Source organism: Rhinoraja longicauda, chromosome 29 (assembly GCF_053455715.1).
Source record: "Rhinoraja longicauda isolate Sanriku21f chromosome 29, sRhiLon1.1, whole genome shotgun sequence".
Taxonomy (NCBI): Eukaryota; Metazoa; Chordata; class Chondrichthyes; order Rajiformes; family Arhynchobatidae; genus Rhinoraja; species Rhinoraja longicauda.
Genome location: NC_135981.1, coordinates 22350452 through 22368128, shown reverse-complemented (window position 1 = coordinate 22368128; position 17677 = coordinate 22350452). Strand labels below are relative to the sequence as shown.

General features: G+C 45.7%; 1 protein-coding gene across 2 annotated transcripts in view; it reads left to right on the top strand.

Moving 5' to 3' along the window:
• LOC144607775 (acid-sensing ion channel 2-like) overlaps positions 1 to 17677 on the top strand; it is a 1151036-nt gene that overhangs the window by 1077728 nt on the left and 55631 nt on the right. For both annotated transcript variants that reach the window (XM_078424836.1, XM_078424835.1), the window contains exons 4-5: positions 7931 to 8081; positions 16541 to 16597. In XM_078424836.1, the coding sequence (XP_078280962.1) occupies positions 7931 to 8081; positions 16541 to 16597 (208 nt within the window). The remainder of the gene's footprint in view (positions 1 to 7930; positions 8082 to 16540; positions 16598 to 17677) is intronic.

The following is a 17677-nucleotide window of genomic DNA, read 5'->3' as shown; positions in this document are numbered from 1 at the left end:
CCCCTCACCCCTTCCCCCTTCCCCCACCACAGTAATTTCACCAGTTCCACAGTTCTCCACATTGTATCCCCTTTGAGATCAACCCTTCCCTCGCCAACAATGGGCCTACCAGGCACTGTCCTGCCTGAAGTCATTTGTGGCCGGCATTGATTGGTCTTGGTCTTTTCTCACCTCCAGCTCTTCACCCCCCCCCCCCCCCCCCCCCACCCCAATCCTTACTTTCAATCTGAAGAATGTTCCCGACCTGAAACATCACCCATTCCTTTATCTCCAGAGATGCTGCCTGACCCCACTGAGTTATGCCAGTACTTTGTGTCTGTCTCTGAAACCGCCAGCTTTGATGTTTTGTCTCACGTCCCGTAAGCACCAATGAAATCAATAGGATCTCAGATCCTAAGTGTCGAACGACGGACACAATTCAGCAGCGTAAATCCCGGCAAATCTCAGCAAGATTAAATGTTCTGAATCAGTCTGTCGATTCAGAATCTCCATATTATATAGAGGTGTACAAAATCATGAGGGAAAAAGATAGGAGGGGAATTAACAGAGTCAGGGTTCCCTGGAATCCCAGGGTAGGGGAGTCAATAACCTGGGGTCATAGATGTAAGATGGGAGGGGAAGGATGTAATAGGTTCCTGAAGAGCAACTTTTTCACACAGTGAGTGGTGGGTATATGGAACGAGCTGCCAGAGGAGGTAGTTGAGGCAGTTGAGGAGATAGTTGAGTTTGGGTCTCGACCCGAAACGTCACCTATTCCTTTTCTCCAGAGATGCTGCCTGACCCACTGAGTTGCTCCAGCGTTTTGTGTCTATCTTCAGTGTAAACCAGCATCTGCAGTTCTTTCCTACACACAAGGTTTAGAGGGATATGGACCAAACACGGGCAGGTGGCACTAGCATAGATGGGGCATGGCGGTTGGCAGGGACTAGTTGGACCAAGGCTAGAAAACAAAATAATGATGTTTAAGTTTTTAGAGATGCCAGTATATCGTATCAGCGTGTCACATTACAAAAAAAGCACTGCTTATCAATAAACTCACTGATAGCATGTAATAAATATAACCCATCGGAGAGGCCCAAAATTCTCCCAATGATTCACAATCAGCGTGTGGTCTCGATTAGAACCACATGTGAAGGACTAATAAAATGATCAAACATTGCTTGGAAAATATGAAATCGAATTTGAATTAATATTCCACAGATGAAAAGACTAAGAAAGCTGCATTTTTGATTTTGCCTTTCATAAGTGTCTCAGTGTTGGGATTCAGACCAGTGCTCCTTAAGTTATTTCAGTGTCTTTCACCCTTGAGTCCTAATCACAAAATTTAATTCACCCGCGACTAAATTTTCTTATGTTTTTTGGTAATTTTCGTCTAATTCTCCCTTGTGTATAATTTTTATAAATATTAAGTCATTAACCCTTCATTCACCCCTCTAGTTTCATTCACCCCAAAATAATTTCATTCGCCCTTCACCAGTTTAAGAAGCACTAATTCAGACAGATCCAGCAGCCAATTTTCACTCCACATTCTGCAATTATAAAAAGAGTCAAAATTAGTAATTGAGGGTAAATGTTAGCCAGAACACTAGGGGGCTCATCTTAGATCAAGGAACACAGAACAGCACAGCACAAGAACAGTAGATGCAAGATGCGGGAGTAACTCAGCGGGACAGGCAGCATCTCAGGTGACGTTTCGGGTTGAGACCCTTCTTCAGACTGATGTCAGGGGACAGAGCGGGACAAAGATAGGATGTAGTAGGAGACAAGAACAGGCCCTTTGGCGCACAATGCCCATGCCGAACATGCCAAAGTTTAATAAAGACTTTTTTTTTAGTCAAAACTGGTGTGTCACTGCATTAATTGTGTATAACAGCAGAGAAGTTATTAAAATCTGAAATATGGGAAGCACAGTTAGAACCTTTCCCCAGGATGGCAAAATCTAATACCAGAGGGTATAGTTTTAAAGTGAGGGGGCAAAGTTTAAAGGGGATACACAGGGCAATTTTATTTTACACAGAGGTCGGTGAGTGCCTGGAATGCACTGCCAGGAGTGAGGGTTGAATAAGGTAGAATAGTGGCATTTAAGAAGCCTTTGGATAGGCACATGGATATGTAGGGAACGGAGGGATATGGATTATGCGCAGGTAGATAAGCGATGGTTTTATGGGCATGGCATGGATGTTATGGGCTGAATGGCCTTGTGCTGTATTATTCGATGTTCAATGAAGAATACTAAGGCAAGCAACCGGATAGATTCGCTTGGTGGACTCTGTTCCAGAAATAACACCAGATGAAGTGTAAGCTTCTTCATGGTGGTTTATTAATGTCCCAGCAAGCCTCCAGGATGTTGTAGTATTAACGCCGCACACAACAGATTCCAATTAGAGTGTACCAGATTGGCTTGGTGCGTTACAGCAGGAACCCTGAGGCCTGAGCTGCGTTTCGCTGTGGTGGCACAGTCTTCTCCACATTCAATTATTCGTGCCAAATGCCAGGTCACCTCACGCTACCTCACGGTGTCACAGCGGTAGAGTTGCTGCCTTATAGCGCTTGCAGCGCCGGAGACCCGGGTTCGATCCCGGCTATGGGTGCTGTCTGTACGGAGTTTGTACGTTCTCCCCGTGACCTGCGTGGGCTTTCTCCGAGACCCTCGGTTTCCTTCCACACTTTAAAGTACGTCGGTTAATTGGCTTGGTAAATGTAAAAATTGTCCCTAGCGTGTGTTGGGTAGTGGTAATGTGCGGGGATCGCTGCTGCCCGGCGTGGACCCGGTGGGCCGAGGGGCCTGTTTCCGCGCTGTATCTCTAAATCTAAAACGTGAGGCTGAAGTGAGTGTGTTCTATCCTGCCCCAAACACTTTGATTGGATTATGTGAGGCAGGATAAACTATTATTTTTGAAAAAGCTAGGTGCAAGAACTTCAGTGTAAATGACCAGGGAAAGTACAGTGAATCTGTACCAGACATTGTAATCCCTTTAGTTTGAGCACCATTGCATGTATTTTAATATAAAATATATCTGGGGGGAAAGCGAACACACGCCAGAAAGAGGGCAAATAGAATAACATACTCTTTGTTAAAATAATATTGAAACATCTCTCTTTTTTGGGCTGTTTCTTTTATACCTCAGGTTTATTGGTCTGGTCTGCTGAGTCCTTTCATATCGAAAATTAATCTTACGACAGTCCAGTTTTAATGCATTCCAGACACACAGCATTGAGGGTTCCATGGGCCAGAAGAGGATTTCATTGACGCCTTCTGGGAGAATCATTGACGCAGAAATTATAACTTTGGTACATGAAGTTTGCATTCAACATAAATGATGCAATAAACTCCACCCTGAGAGATATCTGTATATCTTAGCTGTTGTTGTCAGAAATGTCCGTGACTCTGCTTGAACTGGTGTAGTTATTGCAAGGTTTGAGGAGGTGCTGATGGTAATATCTGTTCAAGTGCTGGACTGAGAATTCTACAGCGCAGTGGAGCTCAGCGTACATACTTTCAGTTTAGCTTAGTTTATTTATCGTCGCGTGTACCGAGCCACAGTGACATGCATGTGTCGCATGCTAATCAGTCAGCGGAAAGACTGTACATGATTACAATCGGGCTATCCACAGTGTACAGATTGATGATAAAGGGAATAATGTTGAGTGGAAGATAAAGTCTAGTAAAGTCCCATTAAAGATAGTCCGAGGGTCTCCAACGAGGCAGATAGTAGTCCAAGACCACTCTGTAGTTGTTGATAGGATGGTTCAGTTGACTGATAACAGCTGGGGGAAAAAACTGTCCCTGAATCTGGAGGTGTACGCTTTCACACTTCTGCACACCTTGCCTGATGGGAGAGGGAAGAAGAGGGAATGAACGAGGTGAGACTTGGCCTTGAATTTGCTGGTGACCTTGCTGAGGCAGCGTGAAGTGTAAATGGAGTCAATGGTTGGTTATAAAAATCCAATGACATTTCAGGAAAATATGTGGAAAGATGCTCCAGAGGGGAATGGCTTAGAGTGGTACAGGCCAATTGCAGGCAGGAGGGATGAGTGTAGGTGGGGCATTTTGGTTGGCATGGGCAAGTTGGGCTGAAAGACCTGTTCCTGTGCTGTTTGACTAAATGATTCTCTATGATTCATGGCTCTGCCTGCTTGTTACAGGAACTCAGACCAAAGGCATAACTGTATATGAATGCATATTAATGATTAATGTCCAGGATCGTGAAAAGTGATGCATTGTTGCCGTAAGTCTTTGGAATGGAGTGCCAACCTCTATCCCATTGAGAATGGAATCTGACCTCCACAGATATCAGAACAATGATGCTGTTGTACTCCTGAATTTTACAGATTGTTCTCAGCAAACAAACATGCACAATTCTTGATCGCACAAACTTCCTGACTAGCAAGGATGTCAAAGATTATGGGGAGAAGGCTGGAGAATGAGGTTGAGAGGGAAAAAAAGATCAGCCATGATCGAATGGTGGAGTAGACTCAGTCAGCTGAATGGTCTGATTTTGGCTCCTATGTCTTATGGTCATCCAAGGCCGTCAAGTGCAGCTATCCCGTCAAGCCTGTTCCACACAAACAGTACCTGGAGCTCCATTTTCCAATATCTTTTATCCCCAAACTAATTCAATGCTCTGGAATTACCAAAAGAACCAATCTTTTACAAGGAAAGATAATCAGGAAAATTCCTCTCCAAATCCCTCTGGCAATTAAAACCAATTAACGGAATCACATTTGCCGTCATTAGTTGTTAATCTATTTATGTCGCATATAATGCAGTCTCTGCTCCATCAAGGGATCAATTTAAAGCATTTTGCTTTGCAAGGTACAGACGAGTGATCCATCTCCCAGGAAGTCCAGTTAGTTTGCAAATAACGAGAGTGCTATTGGTACTTTTCCAGCTGGTAGCCCTGATGCATTTTCCCTCAGCCCACTAAACCCACTCTTTTCACACAGTTACGAGCATGATATTTAGCTTTATAGACAATAGACAATAGACAGTAGGTGCAGGAGGAGGCCATTCGGCCCTTCGAGCCAGCACCGCCATTCAATGTGATCATGGCTGATCATTCTCAATCAGTACCCCATTCCTGCCTTCTCCCCATACCCCCTGACTCCGCTATCCTTAAGAGCTCTATCCAGCTCTCTCTTGAATGCATTCAGAAAATTGGCCTCCACTGCCTTCTGAGGCAGAGAATTCCACAGATTCACAACTCTCTGACTGAAAAATGTTTTTCCTCATCTCAGTTCTAAATTGCCTACTCCTTATTCTTAAACTGTGGCCCCTGGTTCTGGACTCCCCCAACATTGGGAACATGTTTCCTGCCTCTAACGTGTCCAACCCCTTAATAATCTTGTACGTTTCGATAAGATCTCCTCCCATCCTTCTAAATTCCAGTGTATACAACCCTAGTCGCTCCAGTCTTTCAACATATGAAAGTCCCTTTCTTTGCAGTTCTCCATGAAGTGTATGCTGGCGGTGTGATTGAAAGCTGGGGCAGCCCTGGCTTTCTGCATGGTACAAGATCCACCCGAGCCCTTCTGGATTATCCGTTTTGCCGGACCAACAGAGGTCAGGGCCTTGGGGGCCAAGGCACTGGGGGGGCCATGCTTGCAAAGTCTGCCATGGAAGTCGGCTATGGGAACGGATCTGCCGGCTCTGGCTGGGTCGGAGTTCCAGAGCCTCGGATTCGACCCGCCGATCGGCCGCGGAAGTCCTAATGAGGTAGAGATTGGCGGCCACACCTGGCCAAGGCACCATATTTTCTGGAAGACATCCGGGGGGGGGGATTTTATCCAAAATAAAGGAGGGGTCTGACCATCAGTTACCGGAAAATTGACGGCGGACTTGCATTATAATTTCAAATGGCATTATATCCATTGGGAACACCTAAGCTGATATTTTATATGAGTAATGTTTCACTGTAGAGCCATAACCTGCATTTTCTTACAAAGCATGTTTGACCAAAGATTGTGTTTGATTTTGGCACGTAACATTTAAGTTTGGAAGTTCCAGCAGTGAATTTCATTGACAATTTTGAAAAAGATCATTGATACAGAAAACGTGATTTTATAATATGAAGTTCACATTAAATATGAATAGCGTAAAAATCCATCATGAGAGATATTTGGACATTTTAACCATGATTGTCAGACGTCTTCATGTATCAGTGTGAATTGGTGAATTGGCATGCCGATCGTGATAATGTGAGCAAAGAAGAATGGTCCTGATTTTCCCTCCTCTCTTCCAGCTTCCCCCTCCCCCCCCCTCCCCCTCCCCACCCCCCCTGCAATCAATGTGAAGAAGGGTCCCGGGTTGATCTGTCACCTATCCATGTTTGCTAGATTTGCTGCCTGACCCAGCAGCTGGATTTACTCCAGCACTTTGTGTCTTGTACTGATTATAAACATGAAAATACTGGAATTTCTATCTAGCAGTGATTTATAAAGATTGCAAGATTGCACAATTCTGGTTCCAATTAAATAGAAACATAGAAAATAGGAGTAGGCCATTCGGTCCTTCGAGCCAGCCCGCAAATCAATATGATCGTGGCTGATCATCCAAAATCAGTTCCCCGTTCCTGCTTTCTGCCCATATCCCTTGATTCCATTTGCCCGAAGAGCTATGTCTAATTCTCTCGTGAATACAAGAATAGACATATAAAATATAGAGACGTATAAGATTATGAAAGGACTGGACAAGCTAGATGCAGGAAAAATGTTCCCAATGTTGGGGGAGTCCGGAACCAGGGTCCACGATCTAAGAATAAAGGGGAGGCCATTTAAAACTGAGGTGAGAAGAAACTTTTTCACCCAGAGAGTTGTGAATGTGTGGATTTCTCTGCCACAGAAGGCAGTGGAGGCCAAATCACTGGATGAATTTAAAAGAGAGTTAGATAGAGCTCTCTAGGGGCTAGTGGAATCAAGGGATATGGGGAGAAGGCAGGCACAGGTTACTGATTGTGGATGATTAGCCATGATCACAATGAATGGCGGTGTTGGCTGGAAGGGCCAAATGCACCTCCTCCTGCACCTATTTTCTATGTTTCTACATTTCTATTCACGGAGGTTTCTTGACAAAATCAAAGATTGGAAAATAAGGTCTAGGAAGGCATTGGCCTTTGTACCTGCCACATCATTTTTCATCAGAGTTGATCTTCTACCTTATTTCTATTTAAAAAACTATTGCCATGATCTTTCCGTGCCCTAATATCAAGGAATCTATCAAGTTCTGTTTGGTGTGAACTCAATGAGTCTGTGGGGTGGATAATTCCAAGGACTCGCTCGACGTGCTCTGAGTGAAGAAGTGCCTTCTCACTGCACACTTTTTTTCTTTTAATGATACAGTGTGGGAACATGCCCTTCATCCCAGCGAGACCACGCCGGCCGGGGACCACCCGTACACTAATTCTACCTTGCGCACTGGGGCAATTTACAGATGCCAATTAACCTACAAACTTACACATCCTTGGAATGTAGGAGGAAACCGGAGCAAACCCATGCGGTCACAGGGAAAGCATACAGCCTCCGTACAGACAGCACCCATAGTCGGGACCGAACCCGGGTCTCCGGTGTTGTAAGGCGGCAAATCTACCACTGCGCCCCTCCTGAATAAGCGAACCCTTTCTCTGAGACTGTGGCCCTGGTTTAAAACTCCTCCGTCAGGGGAAGCAACCTCCCTGGAGCCTAAAAGGAACTGTTGTCATGTTAGCATTTAATTTCTTCAGCTGAAATTCAATGGTTCAATGGTGCAAACCTAACTTTAAGCATCCTCTCTGCAAGTAAACCAAAATTTACAACCTTGTTGAGTTTTATAGCAAATAACCGAGTGTGAAAGTGGAGCTGCACATAAACTGTCCGTGGTGAATATAGTATTATTAAAACGCCTCGCAATGAAGTTTAATGCGCTGTTTGATGTGTGCATCGTTGCTGCTTTCAGCTGATATACCTGCCGCCGCCCTGGGGAGACTGCCAATCTTCAGCTGTCAACACAGACTTCTTCTCCAGCTACAGTATCACGGCCTGCAGGATCGACTGTGAGACCAGGTACCTGGTGGAGAACTGCAACTGTCGGATGGTGCACATGCCGGGTGAGTTGGTGACCTTCTGCAGGCTAATCGATACCTGTGGGCAAGGAGGGGAGGAGTTACAACGATTGTCTCAATTAGGGCAGCTTTTTTTTTGTTGAGTTTTGAGATACAGCCTGGAAACAGGCCCTTCGGCCCACCGAGTCCAGGCCGACCATCGATCACCCGTTCGCACTAGTTCTATGCTATCCCACTTTCTCGTCCACTCCCTACACACCAGGGGAAATTCCACAGAGGCCAATTAGCCTACAAACCCGTCTTTGGAGTGTGGGAGGAAACCGGAGCACCCGGAGGAAACCCACGCGGTCACAGGGAGAATGTACAGACTCCATACCGACAGCGGACTGGGGTCTCGGGAGTGTGAGGCAGCGAATCTACTGCTGCGAAACTATGCCGCCCTTTTTTAACTCATTCTGTATGCCTCTGACAGGTCCCCATTCAGTGTCTTCTCTGCAAGGAAAACAAAGGCGACACTACCAGTCATTCCTCATAATTGAAACGCTCCGTTCCATGTAACATCCTCTCCCACTTCTCCAATCACATCCCACAGCCTGGCAACCAGAAGTTGTCCAGCTGTGGCCTAACCAGTGTTTTATGTTGTGTCATAATCCCCCTGGTTCTACATTGCATGACCCACGAGTGAAGGAAAATAGTCCACATGTCTGCGTGGCCACCTTTTCGATCTGCACCTCCACTTGCAGAGATTCTTGGATTTGACTTCACACACCCAAAGACTCAGTGATTCATTCAGCGAGGGAAGGGGGAAAAGATGCAAGTCGCTGCTTCAGGTCCAGACCCTGCATCACGACCTTGAGATTTGTTTTCAAAACTGCTGAAGAGCTTGCCTTTTCTTCAGTTCTCTATTGCACCCATCTGCTGCCTTAGACAATAGACAATAGACAATAGGTGCAGGAGTAGGCCATTCAGCCCTTCGAGCCAGCACCGCCATTCAATGCGATCATGGCTGATCACTCTCAATCAGTACCCCGTTCCTGCCTTCTCCCCATACCCCCTCACTCCGCTATCCTTAAGAGCTCTATCCAGCTCTCTCTTGAAAGCATCCAACGAACTGGCCTCCACTGCCTTCTGAGGCAGAGAATTCCACACCTTCACCACTCTCTGACTGAAAAAGTTCTTCCTCATCTCCGTTCTAAATGGCCTACCCCTTATTCTTAAACTGTGGCCCCTTGTTCTGGACTCCCCCAACATTGGGAACATGTTTCCTGCCTCTAATGTGTCCAATCCCCTAATTATCTTATATGTTTCAATAAGATCCCCCCTCATCCTTCTAAATTCCAGTGTATACAAGCCCAATCGCTCCAGCCTTTCAACATACGACAGTCCCGCCATTCCGGGAATTAACCTAGTGAACCTACGCTGCACGCCCTCCATAGCAAGAATATCCTTCCTCAAATTTGGAGACCAAAACTGCACACAGTACTCTAGGTGCGGTCTCACCAGGGCCCGGTACAACTGTAGAAGGACCTCTTTGCTCCTATACTCAACTCCTCTTGTTATGAAGGCCAACATTCCATTGGCTTTCTTCACTGCCTGCTGTACCTGCATGCTTCCTTTCATTGACTGATGCACTAGGACACCCAGATCTCGTTGAACTCCCCCTCCTCCTAACTTGACACCATTCAGATAATAATCTGCCTTTCTATTCTTACTTCCAAAGTGAATAACCTCACACTTATCTACATTAAACTGCATCTGCCATGTATCCGCCCACCCACACAACCTGTCCAAGTCACCCTGCAGCCTTATTGCATCTTCCTCACAATTCACACTACCCCCCAGCTTAGTATCATCTGCCATGTTATTCTTTACTATCCTTTGACATCCAGGCTTCCTGGCACTTGCTATGCATACCATTCATCTTTACTGGAACGTGTTGACCCCGAGCTCTCTGTGCGCCTTCATTTTGTCCGATGTTGAGCTACCTGTTTCTTGTTAGAAAAGAGAACCTGGCTTACTACTCAGTATAATATTTAGCTCAGTATTGCAGAAAGTATTTTTGTTTTTTTAAATAGATTTTAATTAACTGGTAGATACTTAATGAAACACTCCAAACAAACTCTTGTATCTTCAACATTATTTAAACAGAAAAGTGATCATGATTGGACCAACAGCAGTAGGCATTAGACTTAGCTTGGCACCTTTTGTACCTGCATAATTTCTAAGCAGATTTCCCATAAATATTATTCTTTGCTTGTGAATATAAAGTATTGAAGCACGGTAGCGCAGCGAATGCAGCGCCGGAGACTCAGGTTCGATCCTGACTACGGGTGCTGCACTGTAAGGAGTTTGTACGTTCTCCCCGTGACCTGCGTGGGTTTTCTCCGAGATCTTCGGTTTCCTCCCACACTCCAAAGACGTACAGGTATGTAGGTTAATTGGCTGGGTTAATGTGAAAATTGTCCCTAGTGGGTGTAGGATTGTGTTAATGTACGGGGATCGCTGGGCGGCACGGACTTGGAGGGCCGAAAAGGCCTGTTTCCGGCTGTATATATATATGATATGATGATATGATACCTGCAAATAGCTGCTTCCACCCTACTGCTGCTGGGTTTTGTTGTATGACATTGACCTTCATAACCCATCCTTATCCCTCTCTGTAATTAAAGAAACTCTCCCACTCACACTTCAATCACTTGCCTGGGCTGTATGCCCTCAGAGTAGGTCCAGGACTGAGCAAATTCATTCTCTAGTCAGACCATCTACTTACGGCTCAAAAAGCTCTCCTGATGCAATTCAAGAATTCCACCCCTCTGTGCCTTTCACACTGAAGTGATTTCAGTTAATATTGGATAAGTTGAAATCCATTATTCAACGGTTCAATGGTACTTTATTGTCACTTGCACTGTGGTACAGTGAAATGTATTTTTGTATACAGTTCAGTACAAGTATCACTAATGCATAAGTACTTGGCTACATCTCAGCATCTCAGATACAGTACAAGAATACAGTAGTGCACTGAGACAGTATACAGAGTCGCCAAATTTGCTGCCATTTTCAAGTCCCAGTTATCATAGTGCAGGGTTCTTAACCTGACCTTGAAGGCCCATTGTCCTGGCAGTATTGCAGGCTCGGCCTGGCTGAGCGTATTATTATTGTAACATTACTCATACATTTCTCTCTGATTTAACATAGAACAACACAGAAACAGGCCCTTCAGCCCACAATGTCCATGCTGAACATGACACCAGATTAAACTAATCTCCTCTGCCTGCATGTGATCCATGTACCCTGAATATCCATCTGCCGATCCATTATTATAACATCCATTATTAATATAATATCCATTATTATCCATTATTCCCTGAATATCCATGTGCCGATCGAAAGCCTCTTAATTGTTGCTATCATGTGTGCCTCCACTACCACTGCTGGCAGCGCGTTCCATGAGCCCGACACTCTGTGTAAATAAAATAACTTGCCCCGCTCATCTTTTTTAAGCTTTGCCCTTTTCACCTTAAAACTGTGTCCTCTAATCCTTGACATTTGCATCCTGGGAGAAAGGTTCCGACTGTTTACCCTAGGCTGCATTTGGAGTATTGTGGGCAGTTCTGGTCACCACATTGCAGGGAGGTACGTGGAAGCTGTGGGAAAAGGTGCAGAGGAGGTTGAACCAGAATTATGCCAGTATTGGAGGATATTGCCTACAGGGAGAGGTTGGACAGACTTGGATTGTTTTCCCCGTAACGCTGGAGGTTGCGGGGAGACTTGATAAAAGTATGTAAATTTAGTATGTAACAGTATATAGAATTATGATAGGGTAGACATAGATAGGGTAGACAGCATCTTTTCCCAGAATGGAAAAATCAAATACAAATGGTCGTGGCTTTAAGGTGAGAGAGGCAAGATTTAAGGGAGATGGGCGGGTCGCGTTTTTTATACAGAGGGTGGTGAGTGCCTGGAACGTGCTGCTGGAGGTGGTGGTCGAAGCAGATTCATTAGTGGTATTCAAAAGGCATATGGATATGCAGTGAATGGAGGGACAGGGGGTTATGTGCATGTAGGTACATACTAGAATACTAGAAGTCATGGCTTTAAGGTGAGGGATTTAAGGGAGATGCCTTAAAGCTGTGACCTGTAGTAATTAACATCTGCATCCTAGTAAAAAGGTTCTGACTGTCTACCCTCTATCTGAAGAAGGGTCTCGACCCGAAACGTCACCCATTCCTTCTCTCCATAGATGCTGCCTGTCCCGCTGAGTTACTCCAGCTTTTCGTGTCTACCTTCGGTTTAAACCGGCATCTGCAGTTCCTTATTTATACCCCATTTTGCCTCTCATTATTTTATCTAGCTATAATGTTATAATTGTTCACAGAGTACGATGTTTACCTATCTATTGTGCTGCTGCAAGTAAGAATTTAATTGTTTCATTTCAAGGCATATCTCAGTAAAACACTCTGGTCTCTCCGGACTCTCTCTCTCTTGACTCTACTTCTATCTGAACTCCCCTCAGCCTCTGACACCCCAGAGAAAACATATACGTATGTTTGTTTACATATCAGCTCCTCTATCTCCTGCTGACTGCAAGGAGGCCTGCAATGCAATAGATTCTCCCCTGCCTGCGTTCTACTCCTAGGCTCTACCCAGAGGGCCTAATTTGAAGAGCCTTCTGAGATATTCTCCCTCGTTACCACAATAAGGCATTCCTTGATCAATATTGCAATGCTATGTCCACTTTTACATCCCTCGAGCCTCACCTGCGGCAACTAACTACGTCTCCTAACTACCCGAAGCCTGTCCATCCTCTACGAGAATACTCTTCACTTGCCTGGATGAGCACGGCTTCAAATAGCACTCGTGAGGCAGGAGATAGCTGCAGATGGACACAAAAAGCTGGAGTGACTCAGTGAGTCAGACAGCATCTCTGGAGACAAGGAAATGGTAACAATTCGGGTCGAGACCCTTCTTCAGACATCCAAAACATCAGACCTGAAACGTCACCCATTCCTTCTCTCCATTGATGCTGCTGACCCGCTGAGTTACTCCAGCATTTTGTGTCTATCTTCGGTTTAAACCGGCATCTGCAGCTCCTTCCTAAACAGGATGTAGCATCACGTTTTACAGGCACCCCATCCACAACCATTCATTCTGCAAGAGAGCAGTGGTTTGTACCATCTACAGAATCCACTGGATAACTCACCAAGACTTCTTAGTCAGCACCTTCCAACCCCCTGACGTCTACCAGCTAGCAGGACAAGGGCAGCAAATGCATGGAACACCACCCTTGAGAAGTTGCCCTCCAAGTTCAGACTAGCATTTGGAAACATATAGGACTTAGAGCCGGAAGAAGGGTCCCAACCCGAAATGTCACCCATCCTTTTTCTCCAGAGATGTTGCCTGACCTGGTGAGTTACTCCAGCACTTTGTATCTGTCTTAGGACTTAGAGAATATCAGTTCGGCTGCATTTGGAGTACTGTGTGCCATTCTGGTCACCCCATTACAGAGAAGGATGTGGAGGCTTTGGAAAAGGTGCAGAGGAGGTTTACCAGAATGCTTCCTGGATTAGAGAGTATCAGCTACAGGGAGAGGTTGGACGGACTTGGATTGTTTTCTCTGAATTGCTGGAGATTGCGAAGATAAAAGATAAAAGATAAAAGTTTATGGATTTAGTATATCAAATTATGAGCGGCATAGACAGGGTAGACAGTTAGAATCTTTACCCAGGATGGAAAAATCAAGTACTAGTGGTTGTGGGTTTAAGGTGAGAGGGGCAAAATTTAAGGGAGATGTGTAGGTCAAGTTTTTTATACAGAGTGCCTGGAACATAGGGTTGCCAACTGTCCCGTATTAGCCGGGACATCCCGTATTTTGGGCTAAATTGGTTTGTCCTGTACGGGACCGCCCTTGTCCCGTATTAGGCACGGGGGGTGGGGGAGGGGGGGGTGGGGGAGGAAGGGGGGGCGCTGTAGGCCCGGACGCTGTAGGCCCGGACACTCTAGGTCTGGACACGGTAGGTCCGGACAGTGTAGGTCCGGACAGTGTAGGCCCGGGCGCCGCCGAATGGAGGATGCTTGGCAACCCCATTAGTGGAGCGGGAGCGCGTGGCCGCTGGCTGGGTGAGGTCATGTGGGCCGCAGCGCGGTGGCGTCACCTTGTCCCTTATTTGGGAGTGAGATGGTTGGCACCCCTACTGGAACAGGTTGCTGGGGGTGGTGTATGAAGCAGATTTATGAGTGGCACTTAAAAGGCATATGGATATGCAGCGAATGGAGGCATAGGGGATTATGTGCATGTAGGTAAGTAGTGGTCTTGGCATCATGTTCAGCACAGACATTGTGGGCCGAAAAGCCTGTTCATGTAGAAACATAGAAAATAGGTGCAGGAGTAGGCCACTCGGCCCTTCGAGCCAGCACCGCCATTCAATATGATCATGGCTGATCATCTAAAATCAGTACCCTGTTCCAGCTTTTTCCCCATATCCCTTGATTCCTTTAGTCCAAGAGCTAAATCTAACTCTCTCTCGAAAACATCCAGTGAATTGGCCTCCACTGCCTTCTGTGGCAGAGAATTCCACAGATTCACAACACACTGGGTGAAAAAGGTTTTCCTCATCTCGGTCCTAAATGGCCGACCCCTTATCCTTGTGCTGTACTATGTTCTATGTTCTATATTCCCTATGTTCCTTCTTCCCTCGAACTCTCTTCCCCAACAGCGTTGTGAGTGTACCCACACCTCAGAGACCGCAAGTTTACCACCATCTTCCCAAGGGCAAAAAGGCAATTAAGCACTCTCAGCCTGTGAAGCCCACATCCCTTGAATGAATGAAACAGAACTGTCTCACGGCTGGTGGGTCAATTTCCTGGAACGCCTGACCTGCCTTTTTATCACCAACCGTGCCTTTGTGGTAGCAACAATATCATGTTCCCAATGCTAACGAAGACTCTCAGGTCACTCGATAGGATTTTTTGAACCGATGTATTTTAGTGAGCGATGCACAAAGACACTCGGACCACTTTTCTTCCTCTGAATCGTCTGCCTTTAAGAAAATATGAGAAGGTAGTGGACGCTTTTTAATCTGATCATGGTTGATCTGCGGCCCGAAAACTCCTTTCCTGCTGATCCCTTTACCTTTAATGTCCCCAGCGTTTTTACAAGTCTATTGTTCAGTACTGAACAAGCTCAACGACATCCAAGGCATAAAACAAAAGGGGGGAGCTACTCACCGGGTCAAGCTGCATCTGTGGAGGGGAAGGACAGGCGAAGTTTCAGGTCGGGCCCCTTCTTCAGACTGATGGAGTAAGAGGGAAGCAGCTGGAAAAGAAGGGTGAGAATGGGGCAACATCTGGCAAGTGATAGGTGGAGACAGTCAGAGGGGGGAGGCGATTCGCACCAGTGTGGAGGAAGTGACAAAGGCCAGAAGCGAAAAGGAGACAAAAGGGTGGCAGCCAAGGAAAGAAGAGGAGGAATGAATTGTAAAGCTGGGGAGAGGGATACGGGTAGAAGGGAACAGGGGAGAGGGGAAAGAGGGGGGGGTAAAGGAGAAATCTGGGACTCGGGATGGGAGAAGAGTGAACGGAGGAGAAGAAGCCACCTGCATCCATTGCACCTGGGATAGAGAGTTCCAACAGTTCATAATCCTCTGAATGAAAAAAAATAAAAATAAAAATATATATTTTAATTTTAAATAACTTTTTTTTAAAGAGTAGTCTCTCTTTGTCTCAATCTTAAATGGCTAATCTTAGTCCAAGCTCTCTGAGAATTCTTAAGTTTCAATAAGGTTACCAGTCACCCTGCTAAACACTCCTGACTATAGACCTGCAAAACTTCAATCCATTGAAGACTGCTCCTTTGTCTCAACAACAATTAGGAAGGGACTACAGACGCTGGTTTATACCAGCGCAGGAAAACCCACGCAGGTCAAGGGGAGAGCGTACAAACTCCGTACAGACTGCACCCGTAGTCGGGATCGAACCCGGGTCTCCGGCGCTGCAGTCGCTGTGAGGCAGCAACTCTACCGCTGGGCCACCATGCCGCCCAATAATATTACCAACAATATTACCAACGGGCGGCACGGTAGCGCAGCGGTAGAGTTGCTGCTTTACAGCGAATGCAGCGCCGGAGACTCAGGTTCGATCCTGACTACGGGTGCTGCACTGTAAGGAGTTTGTACGTTCTCCCCGTGACCTGCGTGGGTTTTCTCCGAGATCTTCGGTTTCCTCCCACACTCCAAAGACGTACAGGTATGTAGGTTAATTGACTGGGTAAAATGTAAAAATTGTCCCTAGTGGGTGTAGGATAGTGTTAATGTGCGGGGATCACTGGGCGGTGCGGACTTGGTGGGCCGAAAAGGCCTGTTTCCGCGCTGTATATATATGATATGATATGATATGAATATTGTTGCTTTATATTGCCTCTGTTTCTAAACTGACCAGTGCTGGACAGGACAGTGTTGGGGGCTTCTGACAAAGACTCACTGTTGACTTTCCACTGATCTTCATTGCAGGTGATGCTCACTATTGCACCCCTGAGCAATACAAGGAGTGTGTGGAACCTACCTTGGGTGAGTTAGTTCTCTCTCAGTATGCCGGACCAACATAAGATGTGTTCTCTACCATTATATATTACTGGATGTGAAGTTTAATGCGTTCACGAGCAGAGTCCTACACAAATACCACAGGCATTCCAAAACCGCTGGTGTTAACTAGCTTTACTTAATGGTATGAACACCAAAACAGTCCATTTATTATCCAAGTTTAATACATCTCTATTGCATTTTCTTTTCTAAAATTAAATTTCCCAGTGCTGACACACAGTTTGTCTTCTAAAATTGATTGATTGAAAGATACAGTCTTGGAAGCAGGCCCTTCGGCCCACCGGGTCCATGCCAACCATCGCTCACCCATTCTTACAGGTTCTATGCTATCCTATTATCACATTGTAAATAGCAGAAAAGAGGATTTTTTCAATATTATCACATTATCTTCAATTTTAGTTAAGTACGGTTTACACAGAAACATAGAAACATAGAAAATAGGTGCAGGAGGAGGCCATTTGGCCCTTTGAGCCAGCACCGCCATTCATTGTGATCATGGCTGATCATCTACAATCAGTAACCTGTGCCAGCCTTCTCCCCATATCCCTTGATTCCACTAGCCCCTGGAGCTCTATCTAACTCTCTTTTAAATTCATCCAGTTAATTGGCCTCCACTGCCTTCTGTGGCAGAGAATTCCACAAATTCACAACTCTCTGGGTGAAAAAGTTTCTTCTCACCTCAGTTTTAAATGGCCTCCCCTTTATTCTTAGACTGTGTCCCCTGGTTCTGGACTCCCCCAACATCGGGAACATTTTTCCTGCATCTAGCTTGTCTAGCTAGTCCTTTTATGATTTTATACGTCTCTACAAGATCCCCTCTCATCCTTCAAAACTCCAGTGAATACAAACCTAGTCTTTCCAATCATTCCTCATATGACAGTCCCTCCATCCCAGGGATAATCCTCGTGAACCTACGCTGCACTGCCTCAATAGCAAGGATGTCCATCCTCAAATTAGGAGACCAAAACTGTACATAATAATCCAGATGTGGTCTCACCAGGGCCCTATACAACTGCAGAAGGACTTCTTTGCTCCTGTACTCAAATC